Source organism: Periplaneta americana, chromosome 16 (genome assembly GCF_040183065.1).
Source record: "Periplaneta americana isolate PAMFEO1 chromosome 16, P.americana_PAMFEO1_priV1, whole genome shotgun sequence".
NCBI classification, from domain to species: domain Eukaryota; kingdom Metazoa; phylum Arthropoda; class Insecta; order Blattodea; family Blattidae; genus Periplaneta; species Periplaneta americana.
The window spans coordinates 164,411,993-164,430,042 of record NC_091132.1 but is presented as its reverse complement, the minus strand read 5'-3'; the positions used below and the strand labels follow the sequence as shown (position 1 = coordinate 164,430,042).

Below are 18,050 nucleotides of genomic sequence, written 5' to 3'. Positions count from 1 at the left end.
CGGCAGAGTGAGGTTTTCTCTAATAAATTTGTGGTTCATTTTCATTTTAATACTTCATAGAGTCTTTATTTGTGCATATTCCCACTTTTTTCCTCGTGTGTAATTATTATTCGAGTCTTACTTGTTTATTCTTTTATTGTGCGGTTATGGGATTCATTAATTTTATTTTTATGGTACTTTTTAAGGAGTGATTCTATGAAAATGTCAACTCGAGTGGTAAAAATTGAAATTATAGTGGAGTTCTTTGTCATTTATTAAATGTGTTCTTAAATGTTTCCAGTGTCTTATGCAATAGAAAAAATTTGGAAAATTATGTCATGAACGTACGTATCGTAAATCAAAAGTTTCGGAATTATCGTAGTGCAACTAGCACTTTTCAAAGTGAGATTTCACTGAGTAAATATTTCATTTTATACAATTGATTTTTTTCCATGTCACACTTTGATACTTCCTCAACATAAGGGATGCAGTGCTATTTTCACGTACGAGTTTAGTCATCTATTTTGTAATTAGGTCTATTCTCTGCAAGTCTGGTCAGTATGTAACGCTCAACCTGTAAATACTTTCGTAAACAGCATAATAAGCAATGGAATAAAAATTTCCTTTCAGATTCAAAATCTACATTATATTACAAGCAAAAAAGTATTTAACCATTTTTCTCTGAAATAACTTTTTCGTCCACACCTGTGGAGTAACGGTCAGCGCGTCTGGCCGCGAAACCAGGTGGCCCGGGTTCGAATCCCGGTGGGGGCAAGTTACCTGGTTGAGGTTTTTTCCGGGAGTTTCCCTTAACCCAATATGAGCAAATGCTGGGTAACTTTCGGTGTTGGACCCCGGACTCATTTCACCGGCATTATCACCTTCATTTCATTCAGACGCTAAATAACCTAGATGTTGATACAGCGTCGTAAAATAACCCAATAAAATAAAATAAAAAATAACTTTTTCTGCGTACATTTATCATGACAATAATGTCAGTACGTAACTGCGCGTTTTCCTCTGACTACTGCTTGGTTAGTTATACGCGAGACGTTTGTGAAGGTGAATGTGCGTGTAGTTGCTGTTAAGGCTAAGTCTTTATCAGTCTATTAAACAAGATGTGTTTCTGTAATGGCAAAATCATTAGCACAACGACAACATGAATTTAGGCAACATATAAATAAACAGGACCGATATGAAGAATGGAAAGAAAAGAGAGAGTCAAAATTAGGAAGAAAAGAGCTGCACTCAGAAATGCTAAAAGTGGAAGAGAACAACTTAAAGCAAAGAATAGAGAGCATAAGCGAGCTCAGAGGTTGAGAGACAAATTGAGAAAACAGCATTATGGAGAATGTAGAAAACGAGTTGAAGATGCACTGCCTAACTCTCCAACCAAACGAAAAGAAGTCATTGCTAATTTAGAATGGAAAGAAGGCAGCAATCATAAACATTTAAATGTTCTCGAGAAAATGTTGATAATAATGAAGAGATTATACAAATTGACTATTCTGAAAATTCTAGCTGAAGGGAAGAAGACGTGATACAGGCTTCCGATTGGAAAAGTCGTCATAACTCAATTTTTACAGCTGTTGCTTGGTTCAAAAGGAAGTGTGATAGTGAGACTCAAAAACAGTCCTTTCCTCTTGATTCTGATTATCTGGCCCATGATAAGTATGCTGTTGACATTTGGATAAGAACAATTTATTTTCCTTCAGAAATGATTCAAATTCTTCCCAACCTGAAACAAGTCAGAATTTTTTCTGATGGGGCTGCAAGCCATTTCAAGCAGAAGTTTACTTTGAGCCATATGACGTACTTGTTCCTGTAGAAAGCCACTTATTTGAATCGTACCACGGGAAAGGGGCAGTAGATGCTATTGGAGGGCAAGTAAAAAGGATAGCGTGGTTAGCTGCAAAATCTGGAAATACAATACAAAATTCTAAATAATTTGTCCACGTTGTGAGGAAGAGAAGCGAGTACATTAATATCCAGTAAGTGTTTCAAGCTGATATAGAAGCTGCAAGAAAGTTTCTGGCCAAAAGGTAGGCACACATTTCACCTATACCAATAATTCAGAAAGTTCATTACGTAAGAGTGTTAGGTTTAAACACAATACAGAACGCTATCTTTCATGTGCTGAGTCAATAAGAGAAGTCCACAAATTTAACAGATTAACGTAAAAATTACGTGTGAAAGTATTAGGCCTATGTATTTTATATTTTTGATGAGCTTTCTGCTTAATGGATTTCTGCAATATATAATGGTGTAATGGACGTGTGTGTGTGCTGTTTTATATCGGTGACAGATAAACCAGCGTATGGATAATTATACAGTATGGACACTTCGCGTCGGTACCTTTGATGTAGCAGGACTGATTTCAATGACCTTCAAACCAGTTTAAGCGTGAGATTATGCTTTCTCCCAGGAGTTGGCACTGACCTCACACCAGCTAGCAGTCGACACAGCGGATATATAACACATACAATTAATACATCTATGCATGCTACGTAGTCTAGTCAAAATAAGGCCGTGTCTCAAAGCTACATTTTCAGCTGAAGTGAACTAGATTGTTGACTAAATAGCCGGATATGACGTCAGAAGTTATGATCCAAAGCTACATAGTGCACAGCAATCAAGTCCGTAGTAGCTAGTAAACGAAAATGCTTGCTTGATTGCTGACTTGTTCACTAAACAAACATGGATACCTCATCAGCAATAGGGATGTCTTATGCGAAGTTTTACCGTCAGATGGCAGGAGCGTTCCATGCGGGGCAATATGTTGTAGGGCTATGTTTTTTCATATGCTACAGTTGATTACGTTTTCCCGCTTGTTGGTTTTCTGTGCGTGTCAAAATTATATTTACCTAGTACACTTTAATATAATTCAGTATTTTCTTACCTCATAATTTAATTTAATTTACAATAAATAATAACGTAAACCTGTATAATATTGAGCGATTTCCCGAGATGGGTGGGGAAATCTGCAGTATGCAGAATATAAATACGAGTAAATTGAATGTTCATGAACCTAAACGAGAACTTTGAGAACAATATGCACAAATAAAAAAATAGGAAATATGTCGAAAGTGAATACTGCCCTCTTTAATAATTAATGTTTAAGAACCGTACGATAAAAACAGGATATGCAACCACCAATGTCTTTTTTTTATAGGGAAGAGATTATCGAGATTGAATTCCTTGAATTTTTTCTGTAGTTGCAGAAAGATCAAATGCAATTTTTAATAGGATGATATAATATGATCGCAATAGTATCACGATTATTAGTGTGTTTTGAATACTGTGTGAGATAATTTTGAAAATTTGAACTTAAAATATGGCTTTAATAATTAGGGTACACTACATTAAAAACATTATTCACGAAATGGATTTCACTAGGAATCGTCCTGGATAATAAACATTCCAGTTTATCGAGAGTTTACTGTAGGCGTAAAATTCGGAGACTCCTACAACTACTGGATATAATCTAAGCTAACATAGCTCGCTGTCGAGGTTGCATATGTTTTTATACATTTTTCTTTTTCCTCTTCCAAAATGAAACTATAGTCAACAATTCCTTACTTGAAGTAGTTAGGCCTACTTTTATTTAATAGCTAGCACTTTCGAGGCCCAATTTTATTGCTTATATTTTTTAAGGTTTAAAGCATATATTCAGAATATTTCGGGACCTGATTGAAGACAAAAAGCTTTCCCTGGTTTTTACATATAGGAACATAACAAAAATTTGCCATTTTTAGTTGTTTTTAAGAGTATCTAATATACTAATACACTACATATATCCTCAATGTTTATATACCGAAAACAAATGCACACGCAAACGCATCCCACATAGTACACGTGCGCTATCTGTTGGTGCTAGTTCAGGATATCCCTATTGGGGTTATTAAATCTGAAAATGCTTTGGAAGTGAAATAAAGTAAATATAATGTAGAACAACACGTTATATTTGAACACTGACATTGTTAGTACCTTCTTTACAGTGTTTTAAACATTATTGTAATATATTAAGCCCTTACCTTTTCCACATAACTTATAATGAAACTGCATTAGGACACTGCCTTCTTAATTCAGAGCTGCACCATGATGTCATGGTTTTTAGAAAAATGTTTATGAAGAATGCCATGTTTCAAGTATACAGTTCCCAAGCTCCCTAGTGTGTAGCTTACAAGTCACCTAGTTGCTAGTCACTAGTGTGTAGTATGGACTTGAGCTTTGAGACACGACCTAAGTATAAGTGAGTTTGATTATTTGCATAAAACCTTCTGGATTGATTTTCGGGCTTAACTTTCAGAAAAATTGAGAAAAGAACATGGTCAATTATAAAACAAGTTTACATTTATGTCAGTATGTAAAGGAAAATACTACATTCAATACGGTATAGGACACAAATTTTGTTTCTGAAATCCATTTTCTAAATTAACATAACCTCCAATAGTTTATTTTACAAACCGTGTGGTTAAATTTATGTTATTAAATGAAGACCTCCCTCAAAGAACGTTGTATATGATACGCAAAAGCTGTTGATATACAACCTTCTTTGAGGGAGGTCTTCAAATGTATCGTATATTTTAGGCTAAACAAGTTTTTTTATAGAAAAATATTTTATGAATGTCAGTACGTAACGCATGCAATCCATCTAAGATGGCTTTGTTACTTATAGCTTACACTGCTTGATGCACTTGCAGGAATGACAAATTTAAAGTTTGAATATAACGTGAAACTTCGCTATCTCCCCACACTTCGTAATTCCTCGGTCTCATATCATTTAAAAATTCCCTCAACTAACCCACTAACTTTGTTACATTCCTCGATTTAATGTTACTTTCATTTAACTCATCTAACCCATACAGAAACTTAAATCGAACATCAGTCCCATGTGGTGTGGGGGCGATATCGAGGATTGGCCCCATAGAGTTAATAGGATTTACTTTGTCAAAGTAATGTCGATTTTATGAAAGCTAGGTACACAAAATGTAGTCAACAGAACATTATGATTTTTCGTGGTTCAAGTAGTGTACCAGTACCGGTAAAATGGCCGCTAACAATGGCTGCATTGTTCACACATTTTCAATGCCATCTATGTGTCAGGCCACGAACTTTTCAAACGCATCTCGTATTGTAATTTCAGAAGCTTGCATTCTGCACATATGTCAAATCTTAAATGTCTGTTACAGTTGCGATGGATGTAATCAAGAAGGAACCTGAGGTGGACCCTTTGGCTGTACAGTGGAGAAATGAGACTGATACAGTTGAGAATAAGCCCTTACCAGAGGTGAATTGAGAGTCACTGGTTGTAATTTCTATTGTATTGTATTTATAACATTCCATGGTATTCGTACATTGCTTCACAGATAGAATATGGAACAATAAAATCAAACTAAGTTAGATGAGGTTTTTCATACAAATTATTTCACTAGTGACACTTTAGTTGGTACACGTGAAGTCGTTGACATCAGGGTTAATAATAGAGTGAACAGACTTTAGAAAGAGTTCAGTGGCTTTTGGTGAGGGACTTATGTTATATGACATAATTATTATGTCCTTTGTTTTGCAGGATGGAAATGTATTAGATCTGCATGTGACCGAAATAAAGACGGAATGTATGGATCAGAGCTGTGCTCTGAAATCGGAGATGACGTTTGAGGAATCACCTGTGCCAATTGACTTTCCTGTCTTGAAAATTGAAGCCGAGGTGAGTGCAATTTATGAAGTGTGTTGGTCGGTATTTCCCTCTCTGTTACTGACTGATGTGGCTTCTAGATTCAGGTCAACAGAGGAAACGAATGTAGCTCTCATGCTGTCACTGAATTATATCAGTATTAGATACTTTTTAATCACTAATAATTTTTCAATGTCCACTTCTAATTTAATTGACAACTCGGTATAAAGTGGAGTGAATGTCAATTATTCTGGTGGTTGGTGAGTAAACTTCTGGTACAAGTCAAGATTTCAGGTATTACTCCCTGTAAAGTTGATTTGAATAATTTTGAGGGAAAAATTGTTCCGGGGCGGGCATCGAACCCGGGACCTTTGGTTAAACGTACCAACGTTTTACCAACTGAGCTACCCGGGGACTCTACCAGATACACATTCATTTTTTCCCTCTACATCCACAGACCTCAAAGTGGGCTGACAACCGTCATACAACCAACATTAAGTGCACACTAACTCTGTGTGACTTAAATTGTGGTTTTTGTTAACGAAGAGTGACATATATTAATTTAGCAGTCTGACCCAATACTTTGGGTTTGCCCTGCGACACAGAATAGCTCACAATAAAATTTAAAATGAAAAATTATATAAACAGTTTCAGACAAAAGTAAATAACACATAAGAAAAAAAAAATAGAACCAAGTGTAATTTAAATTCAATGTACACAATAAAAATGCTGACGAAATATCGCTACAGAAAATTTTATTATGGTGGTGATGATGGCATCTTGAAGATCTCTTATCAGCTTGTATTTTTCCTTCCACTTTACGAAGGCTTTCGGGATGGTGCCTCTCGCTCCGAAGAAAAGACCGGTAACTGTGATTTTTTCTATGTTGTATTTTGCCGATAGGTACTGAATCGTGGGCTCTTAGATTTTGTTTTTCTCTTCGTTCACTTCAGATGGTTGAGTGGCTGAGTGGCTGAGATTTCAAATCTGATGGTAGGATCAATTATTTCGGCTGTCTGTTTATTCCTATTTATAGCTATGATATCAATCCTACGATTGCTTCCACCATCAGCAATGCAATGAACTTCCTCGTGAACATCTAGATTTTTGGATCGAAGTGCATCTGCGATCATGAAAATCGAATCCTACTCACCTGTGACTATCTCGAGTGTCATTCTTATTTACTCTTCCAATTAATTTATCGTGTATGCATTTGTTACAGTACATAAACGGGATATTTCTTACAAAATGCCATAATATTTTTCTTTATATTTTAAAAATTCATTTTCATTTTTCGACTTCAATGTTTGACTTTTTATTGGGCTTAATAGTAATTAAAATCAAGTGTACAAGATTCAAACTGCCGTGCATTGATTCTTCTTCTATTTACTGTGCTGTACCTTCGTTTTATATAATCGTTTCAGGGGGAGGCACATGAGATAAATAAAATGGAGGAGCAGGTCAGACTGGAGGTAACAGCACAAGAGGATGAAGTCTTAAGTGACAGGTGAGTGAAGTGCGTGAGGCTTTATTACGTCGTTGGTTACACTGCTTTATTGAAAGAATTATGACGAAGGATAGATATTTATGATTAATTTCAATTTGATTGTTATTTAAATGAATGCCTTAGATTTAATGGGCATGTCTATGTCGTACCCCATCCCACAGCAATGGCGGATGGCTTATCTTTGAGAATATCGCGAGTTGTATCCCATTTATGAAAACCAAATATGTTGTTGTTTTCTAATGCCAGGCGTTTGACAATAAAGTCATTTGACCTCTTGCACCCCAATATTCTTCAAAGATATCATGACCAGCCACTGAAGCACAGATTTTGAGGTGTTCCGAATCCATTTCTTGGTTTGAGTTGCACAATGGACAGTTAGGGGACTGATATATTCCATTTCTATGCAGGTGTTTGGCCAAACAATCATGGCCTATTGCCAATCTAAATGCAGCTACAGACGATTTTCGTGGTAAATCGGGAATTAACTGTGGATTTTGATGCAGAGAGTTCCATTTTTTCTCATGGGATTGTGTTATCAAATTTTGTTTGTTGAAGTCTAAGTATGTAGATTTAATAAATCTTTTCACAGAGGAATACGTAGATTTAGTAACAGGTCTGTAAGTAGCAGTGCTGCCCTTCTTTGCTAAAGCATCCGCATTCTCGTTTCCCAGGATTCCACAATGGGATGGTATCCATTGGAATACAATTCTTTTATTGAGTGTTATTAGTTGAGAGAGCATTCTATTTATTTCTGCTATTTGAGATGGTGTGTGTCTAGAGATTATTGAGAGAATAGCTGCTTTGGAGTCTGACAATATAACTGTATTTTTAAATTTATTAATGTGGCATGGAAGATTCCTGAGACTTTCACTTGTTGCAATGATTTCTCCATCAAAACTTGTTGTTCCATATCCAAGAGATCTATAAAGTGAGAAGAGACAGCACGTAACACCAGCACCGGCACCTTGTTCCCTGGAGATCAAGGATCCGTCAGTGTGTAAATGAAGCCAGTTTTGTGGAGGGTACCTAATATTAATTGTCTCTAAAGACAGAGATTTAGAATGTGATCTCAGGCTTTCGAAATAATCACAAGTTTAAATATTCACTAGTACTAAGTTTATTAACACATTATCAAATTAGAACAGATAGAGGGACAACTTACGCATTTGTAAAATAAAATAAATAGATTATATTCTTTACAGTACAAAAGCCAGTTGAATATTATAGAACTAGGAAATATTTCAAACAAATATAGACTTTCTTTTCGAAAAAAAAAAAAAAAAACTATATATAATGTTACATCAAAGGAAAACTGTAGGTCTTCAGAAAAACGGATCATGAATTCAGTTCACCATATCAGACCTCTCGAAAGTTGTAACAGGAAAACCCAATGCTATGAATGTCAGCAAAAATTCTGGTCATGTGACCACCAGAATGATGATTATATATAGTGAAATGTACAGTCAATAACGAAATTGGGAAATCACTCCAAAATTAAATCCACACTCAAAGAAAAATGAAAAGATTTAATAGTTAAAAGAAGCATAAGAGCAATATGTCTTGTTGGAATATAATATAATATAATATAATATAATATAATATAATATAATATAATATAATATAATATAATATAATATAGGGTTTGGAATTGAACGGGTTACATCAGCTTCTTGTCTATGCAGATGACGTGAATATGTTAGGAGAAAATCCACAAGCAATTAGGGAAAACGCGGAAATTCTTGTTGAAGCAAGTAGAGCGATAGGGTTGGAAGTAAATCCCGAAAAGACTAAGTATATGATTATGTCTCGTGACCAGAATATTGTACGAAATGGAACTATAAAAATTGGAGAGTTATCCTTCGAAGAGGTGGAAAAATTCAAATATCTTGGAGCGAGAGTAACAAATCTAAATGACACTCGGGAGTAAATTAAACGCAGAATAAATATGGGAAATGCCTGTTATTATTCGGTTGAGAAGCTTTTGTCATCTAGTCTTCTGTCAAAAAGTCTGAAAGTTAGAATTTATAAAACAGTTATATTACCGGTTGTTCTGTATGGTTGTGAAACTTGGACTCTCACTTTGAGAGAGGAACAGAGATTAAGGGTGTTTGAGAATAAGGTTCTTAGGAAAATATTTGGGGCTAAGAGGGATGAAGTTACAGGAGAATGGAGAAAGTTACACAACGCAGAGCTGCACGCATTGTATACTTCACCTGACATAATTAGGAACATAAAATCCAGACCGGTCGAGGTGGGTTCCTCCAAGTGGTGACCGGGGGGTGCAATGGTGGCTCTCGTGCTCTTCTTTTCGGCCATTTTTCGTCCTATCACCATCCACTCCTCTTCGTTCTCTCTTCTTTTTCATCACTATTTCTCTCTGCCGGCCGCCATTGCATGCGGAACGCCCACCACATCATCACAGCCATTTTCACCTCTCCATCCCCGCTGTTTTTGTTTTTGCCACGTCCGCCACCATGACGGGATTTGTTAACAATGCCTGATGAGGCTTTATTCTTCTTCCCCTTCTAGTTCTTATATCTATTATTAGGTTAAGTTTCTTAGGTTTATAACTCCCGTCTCACCAGCGGGGATCTTTCCTATCTCCGTGGTCCTGTCCCACGGTTTCGAGCGCGACTTCCAACTTGTGTGGCCCGACAGGGCGCCCAGCAACGAAGCAATAGTGGACCCTTCATACTGCCCCTATATGCAAGTCTAGGTGCGGAGCCCGGACCAGTAGTCATGTACACTCACGTAGAACCCCAATGGGGGTCCGGAGCGACTTAAACGTCCCGGTGACCGACTCTGCTCGCCGGGGCGGATATATCGCTCCGACGTGTTACCGCTGACGTATGGGTGTCGCAGTGTAATCAACCACAAGTCCCCTGAAGCTGCGTGCGGTCTCGGATTGCTCCGGCTTTGGGAGGGTCGGTCGGAGTTAGCCGCAGTAGTCTGGCACTTGTATTCGGTGTAGAGTGGGGAGCCACGGGCGGTTATTCCCGTGGTAGGGGCATAAAACTGCGACACGCCTCTGGTGTAAGACTTGCCATTAGGTGTGTAATGACCAGTTTGAAGGGTAACTTGCGTGAAGTGGGTTGCTTGGGATCGGGCTGTGGGGGGGTCCCCACGGCCGGCACAGACCGCGAAGATTTTCTAGGTGTCTTTTTCTTTCGCCCCCCCGGTGGCAGGCTGACGCCGACAGTTCCGTAGGGGGGGCCAGTTCAAAATGGCCTCTTCGCGCTCCTCTTCTCCTCCCTCAGAAAAAAATAATAAAAAACAGAAGACAGGAATTGATACGACTGGTGGTCAAATTTTGACGAAAATTGCTATGGACTTGGACCCTGAGAAAGTAACTGTCAAAGTGCCGCCTCCGAAGTTTATCAGTATCACCTTGGACGGAACAGAAAAGACAATGAAAAACATTAGTCCATTTTACGTGAGACGCGCACTCGACGGACTCGTTGGGAAGGTCAAAAATGCAACTCGCCTACGCAACGGTAGTCTCCTCGTCGAGACGGTATCTCCAAAACAGAGTGAGACGTTGTTGAAAGCGAAGTTGCTAGGGTCTTACCCTATTAAAGTCGAACGGCACTCCTCGCTAAACACCACGCGGGGAGTAGTGCATACGGATTCTCTGGACGGTATGTCTGATGAAGAGATCCAACTAGAACTGGCGGAACAGTCTGTGTCCAAGGCTTACCGTTTATTACGTAAGCGGGACGGACAGACTATTCCGCTGAGCACTGTCTTTTTGACCTTCGAAAAGCCTGTCCTACCAGAGTACATCCTTGTCGGGTACGAGCGTGTCCCAGTTCGTGCGTATGTGCCGAACCCAATGCGGTGCTTTAGGTGCCAACGGTTCGGACATACGCAAAAACGTTGCACAAACAACATCGTATGTGCAAGGTGCGGCGGTTCTGACCATGGGGAATCCCCGTGTGCCAGCGCCGAGCACTGTGTGAATTGTGCTGGGGACCACGCCTCCAATTCTAAAAATTGCCCGAAGTATATGGTAGAGAAGGATATCCAAGAACTGAGAGTCCGAGAAAATATTACGTTTTTCGAGGCGCGTAAGCGTATTTTAGATCAACAGAAAAAGGCGACGGAAAAGTCCTATGCAGCAGTTTTGCAAAAGGCAACACAAGCAATAGATGTATTTACGCAAACGCCACCTCTTGTTACTATACCTGGGAAGCGTATTGAAAGCGCAACCCAGACGTATGTAGACGTTGCCACTCAGACTGCTGAGTCAGACGACTCGTGTGGCCTTGACATAAGGCCTTATATTCCAAAAAAGATTATTACCGTGGCGACAGAGAAAGACTCTACGCCTGGTAGATCGCCGCGACGTCGCGCTCCCTGTTCTGGTGACGGGTCGAGATCACGGTCTCGATCAAGATCACGATCGGGCGTGCGGCGATCTGCGAGCGAATCCCCACGGTCGAAGACCAAGCAGTCTCAGTCAACGGCACGAAATCCTAGAAAAGATAAGAAGAGAAAATCACCCGTGAAGCCACCATGATAATTTAGATCCACATAATGACTGATATCATACAATGGAATGTGAACGGTGTACGCAGCAGATATGCAGAACTACAGCAATTGATCTATCGTGAGAACCCTGCTATTTTATGTCTACAGGAGACACACCTCCGACCTGAACATTCCCTGAAAATCTCGGGATACAATGTTTACCGGTATGACCATCTTGCCGGTATTCGTGCTAACGGAGGTTGTGCCCTCCTTCTCCGCCAGAATATCTTTTCCTCTGTTCTAAACATTAACAGTCCTCATCAATGCCTAGCTGCCAGAGTAACCTTACCTACCATACAGTTTTCAATAGTCTCCGTTGATATGCCCCCAGATACACCCTATACAGTACTTGAAATTCAACATATTCTTTCACAGGTACCTGCACCATATCTCTTGGTGGGGGATTTCAATGCATCCCACCACTCTTGGGGCTCAAATTCCGATGACGACAGAGGAAATAAAATAGCAGAGGTATGTACCCGTCTAAATCTTGTTACCCTGAATTCAGGGGAAGCAACACACCTTTCCTTGGCTTATGGTACATACTCCATGATAGATATCTCCATTTGTAGCCCAGTTTTGTCCACGCATTTCGAATGGTCTGTGATTCACGACCTACATGGTAGTGACCACTACCCCATCCGAATGCGTATGTCCGCTTTACGTCCTGCGGAATCTCGATCTCCAAACTGGGTTATTAAAAAGGCGGACTGGGTCGGATTTTCGGAGTCCATATCATTCGAAGATAACGGACATGAAAGTGTGGACTCCGTAGTAGACCATTTCTCAAATATGGTTATCAAGTCAGCGGAATTATCTATCCCCCGGTCGTCCTGCAGGCCAAAACGCTTCTCTGTCCCCTGGTGGTCGGATGCCTGCAGAGATGCAATCCGAGACCGCCGATGTGCCTTACGCCAATTTGAGCGCCATCCGACCCAAGAAAATTTTGTCCAGTTTAAACGTCTTCGAGCAAAAGCTCGTCGCACTGTATGCGATGCTAAGAAGACGTCCTGGACAAACTACGTCAATTCAATGAAAAGGAATGTCCCATCTAACATCGTATGGGACAAAGTCCGCCGAATAATGGGGAAACGTAGTTCTGTAATTCCGGGAATAATAAGCAATGGATTAACGACCACCAGTCCAATAGAAATTGCAGAAATATTCGCTACCTCGTTCGCACAGATTAGCAGCTCAAATAATTATGACCCGGAATTTCTGAAAATCAAAGATGCTGCGGAAAAACGAAACCTCAATTTTATATCAGATAATACAGAGTACTACAATACACCGTTCACATCCGAGGAGCTGGAGGCGGCACTAGACACATCCCCTGACACCTCCCCTGGTCCTGATAACATCCATAACCAAATGCTTCGCCATCTTCCGCCTGCTGGAAAATCCTTTCTTCTGGGAATGTATAACAGAATCTGGACTGAGGGAGTGTTCCCATCTGCTTGGCGTTCAGCCATTGTAATCCCCGTCCAGAAACCAGGGAAGGATCCTTCTTTGTCTGGAAGCTACAGACCAATTTCTCTCACCAGCTGCGTATGCAAGGTTATGGAAAGAATGATTAGCAAACGCCTGATGTGGGTACTCGAATCGGAAAACCGATTATCTAACATCCAATGTGGTTTTCGTAAGCACAGATCCGCCGTAGACCATCTTGTTCGGCTAGAGACCGCCATTAGAGATGCTTTCCTCAAGAAGGAACATCTTGTGGCGGTCTTCTTTGATCTAGAAAAGGCTTACGATACCACATGGCGGTATGGCATTCTGCAAACTCTGCATGACTGGGGACTTCGTGGTAATCTACCAACGTTTATTGCGAAGTTCATGGCAGAGCGGTATTTCCGAGTTCGAGTAGGCACCACACTTTCTAACGAACACCTCCAAGAAAACGGCGTTCCGCAGGGTTCTGTATTAAGCGTTCTTCTTTTCTGCATTGCGATCAATGGAATTGCCCACTGTGTGGGTAACCGAGTATCTTCTCTGTTGTACGTTGATGACTTCAGTTTATATTACAGCTCCCGATATCTTCCGTCCATCGGTCGACATTTGCAGCTGGTCATCAACGTACTATCAGAATGGGCTGTTCGCAATGGCTTTAAATTCTCCACTCAGAAGACGCAGTGTGTCCACTTTTACAACCAACGTGGACTACATCCACATCCCGAATTGCGTCTGAATGGAGTGGAATTGCAATATACAGACACTGCGAGATTCTTGGGCCTTATCTTTGATTATAAGTTAACGTGGGAGGCGCATATACGTGATTTGAGAAGGCGTTGCGAGAAATCCTTAAACATCTTACGCCTTTTGTCAGGGGTCCGATGGGGTGCAGACCGTACAGTGCTTTTACGCCTTTACCGAGCTCTTATTCGATCAAAGCTGGATTATGGGTGTTTTATTTATGGCTCAGCAAATAACTCTAAATTACGTCTTTTAGATACTGTACATCACCATGGGATACGACTCGCTACAGGGGCCTTCCGAACCAGTCGGATAGCGAGCCTGTATTGTGAAGCAGGAGAACCATCACTGTATCGGCGACGTCATATTTTGTTGTGCTCATATGCTGTTAAGCTCCGCTCGCAGCCTGAGCACATCTCTTACGACTCTTTCCATCATTCGTCTCTTTACGGCCGATACAGTGAAAATCCACGGAGAACTCGTCCAGCAGGTGTGCGGTTTCGTGAACTGCTCTCTGAGCTGGATATACATCTACCATCAGTCCGCACACTGGAGTATACCACCACTCCACCGTGGATTATGCGACGTCCCATGTTTGATATAAGTCTGAGCCGCTGTTTTAAGAATTTTACACCAGCTTTTGTTTATAGACTTCGTTTTAGTGAACTTTTATCCCGATATCCAAATTATTCATTAATTTTTACTGACGGATCCCGGATAAATGATTGTGTTGGTTGTTCCTTCGTTACAAATGGAGAGATATTTAAATACAGACTAAGCCAATATACTAGTGTTTTTACTGCTGAACTCTATGCTTTTTACAGAGTTTTATTGTTTTTAATTAGGCAACCTCGGGGCAGATTCCTTATCTGTTCCGACTCTTTAAGTGCCATCCAGTCCTTGCAGTCTTTTAATTGTGATGATCCGCTTGTCTTAAGAACTCAGCAGCTGCTCCATACTCTCCTTTGCTCTGATTATGAGATTGGAGTAGTGTGGATTCCTGGCCATGTAGGGATTGCAGGAAATGAGGCCGCGGATGCTGCAGCCAGGGCTGGCGCACAAGATGGCTCTCTAGTATATTGGCGCGAGAGGTGGCAGGACATTCGAAACTACTTGAAATCTAAAATTTGGTGGCAATGGGAAGGAGAATGGTCTGCACAAGAGGGAAACAGATTACGAAATATAAAGAATACTGTTAGAGTTTGGGATTCGTCTACAAGAGCGTCGCGACACGAGGAGGTTTTACTCACCCGGTTGAGGATTGGCCATTGTCATCTGACACACAGCCATCTCCTACGTGGCGAACCTCAGCCGGAGTGCGATATGTGCCATGTTCCACTTACAGTGGAACACTTTTTATTGCGTTGCAGGAAATATGACCATGCACGGAGGCAATATGGAATTCGGCCGACATTACGTGACGCTCTTGGAAATGATTTTAATTGTGCAAATGCAGTTCTGAGATTTTTATCAAATACAGGTTTGGATAAGGTGATTTAGTTTTTTATTGATCCGTTTTACTCATCCTCCGGACCCTTTACATCCGGAGGTTACATTTGTTGTTTTATATTTGATTTTACATTGTTGACATTTCGGACATTATACATCCGAATATTTTATAAAATTTTATGGTTTTAAAATATGATTGACAAGTTATCCTCGGTGGCCTTAGTTTTATTGTTTTATTTGTTCGTCTTGAATACCACCTAGTGTGGTAGAATTGCTCACTTTTATGATTCTGTAGAAATCACCTTATGTATACTGCATTTGTGTGCCTCGTTTTATCGTGACAACGCTTTTTAGTTCTTTTAGCACTCTGATTATTATATTATTTATGTATTTGTTACATTAAGAATTTTAGATAAGGGCGCAAATAGCCATAGTAGCTGACGCGCCCTTCTTAAACCCTACTACTACTACTAAAATCCAGACGTTTGAGATGGGCAGGACATGTAGCACCAGAAATGCATATAGAATGTTAGTTGGGAGGCCGGAGGGAAAAAGACCTTTGGGGAGGCCGAGAGACGTAGATGGGAAGATAATATTAAAATGGATTTGAGGGAGGTAGGATATGATGGGTGTAGACTGGATTAATCTTGCTCAGGATAGGGACCAGTGGCGGGCTTATGTGAGGGCGGCAATGAACCTACGGGTTCCTTAAAAGCCAGTAAGTAAGTATAATATAATATAATAAACCGACGCGAATCTGCAGTTAAAAGCACAGTAAAAAAATGGAAAGATTTAATACATAGAATAATACAAGAGCCATTCTATATAACCTACGCGTATCTGCAGTAAAACCACAGTGAAAAACAAATGGAAAGATTTTTTAAATTTTATTTTATTGGGTTATTTTACGACGCTGTATCAACATCTAGGTTATTTGGCGTCTGAATGAAATGAAGGTGATAATGCCGGTGAAATGAGTCCGGGGTCCAGCACCGAAAGTAACCCAGCATTTGCTCGTATTGGGTTGAGGAAAAACCCCGGAAAAACCTCAACCAGGTAACTTGTCCCGACCGGGATTCGAACCCGGGCCACCTGGTTTCGCGGCCAGATACGCTAACCGTTACTCCACAGCTGTGGACTCCTATACTCTTTCTCTGTTTAGCCGCAAGATGGGTATGTGGTAGCAGTCCATAAGTACACTGGTTCTATGAAACATAGGATTGCTTGCTTTACATTATCTACTGAAAAGAACACGATGATATGTTGAAATGAGACTCTACAGAGTTTCGTTTATATTTATGTATTATCTTTGTTCGATTATTTTATTGTAAAATGCATAATTTATAATAATTTGCAGCGATGGGATGAATTAATAGACTCTTTTCCATATTTATTCGATTCCTTTTATATGAAGCTGATCCATTTTTCGATGAAAGAGTAATGGAACGGAGAAAAATTCTCTCTGGCACTGGGATTTGAACCCGGGTTTTCAGCTCTACGTGCTGATGCTTTATCCACTAAGCCACACCAGATACACACTCCGGCGCCGGACAGAATCGTCTCAGTTTAAGTTCCAACTCTTGGGTTCCCTCACGTGGCCGCCCTCTGCACTACGTCATAGATGTCTATGAATGTAAGACTGAAGTCCACACATGTTCTGAGGTGCACTCGTTTCTCCGTTCCATTACTCTTTCATCGTATGATGACGCAGAATATCTGCATGGAAATATCATATGTACTTCGGTACATTAAAATAATATATATGATCCATTTTTGTTAACTATAAGACTAAATTACGTTAGGGATATCAGTGCATTTCTGAAGACTATTAATTGACACTCAAATCTCACGACAAATTTTAGTCTGCAGTAGCTATTATTCAGTCTTAGCTAGAATATTGGATAGTCAAGCTTTCAAGGCGCAATCATGATGGAAAGACAAAATGTATAATATGTAGAAAAACATATCTGAAAAAGATTCAATTTCCAGCGATTTTATATGTAGGCCTATATAATGCCCATGAATAAAAGAACGTCGCGAAAAAGATTGCGATGTAAATGATCGATGATTAAAAAAAAAAAGAAAATAATTTAGTGCTATAAGTATTCCATTATTTTACTAAAATATTAAAAATCCAGCTAGAAGTTGTATCGTTGTTCTTTTTTTTACCAATTTCATATATTTTTGTGTGGTTATTATTTATTTGTTTAAATTGCATCTCGCTCGTCAATATTTCGAAACGCATAAAGAGAGAAGAACTTTTACATAAATGAATCCAAAGAAACTTGGCGAAGATCACGTGTAACATATTGTCACATATTATGAGGATAGTTTCCAGCAAGACTGGTTTTAGAAGAATTATTTCTAGAGAAGATCACAGAAATTTAGAAGATTGGAACTTGCACGAATAAAGACAAACCCAGATGTTTGTATGTATGTGTAAAAGACAGATAGATTTCAATTATTGTAGTTTTATTTTGAAAAATTCCTCATTATGCGACTATTAAACGGATATTGAAAGAGTTACGAGTACATATTGTATTGCGGATTTATTAATGAATGGGCATTGTCATTAACAATATAGTAATATTTAAAATTGTTTTTGTTATAACGCGAACTAATTTCCATTAAGAATTATTGTTAAGGGTACCTACAAAGAAATATTACGTAACATGACTGCCGAAACATAAATTTCCGAAATAAATCATGCTAGTT

General features: G+C 39.5%; 1 protein-coding gene across 12 annotated transcripts in view; it reads left to right on the top strand.

The window, feature by feature from the left end:
* The window catches only part of LOC138691746 (zinc finger protein 729-like), a 50,395-nt gene that overhangs the window by 28 nt on the left and 32,317 nt on the right, over positions 1 to 18,050 (top strand). For 4 of the 12 annotated variants that reach the window (XM_069814080.1, XM_069814069.1, XM_069814081.1 and 1 more), the window contains exons 1-4: positions 6 to 2,021; positions 5,172 to 5,269; positions 5,552 to 5,689; positions 7,081 to 7,163. Coding sequence is in view for 5 of the 12 variants with exons in the window: in XM_069814077.1 (XP_069670178.1) it covers positions 5,177 to 5,269; positions 5,552 to 5,689; positions 7,081 to 7,163 (314 nt within the window). In the remaining 7 variants the exon portion in view is untranslated. Of the gene's footprint in view, positions 1 to 5; positions 2,022 to 4,953; positions 5,270 to 5,551; positions 5,690 to 7,080; positions 7,164 to 18,050 lie in introns of those variants that run through there. The other 8 variants (XM_069814073.1, XM_069814079.1, XM_069814070.1 and 5 more) reach the window with 5 other exon arrangements.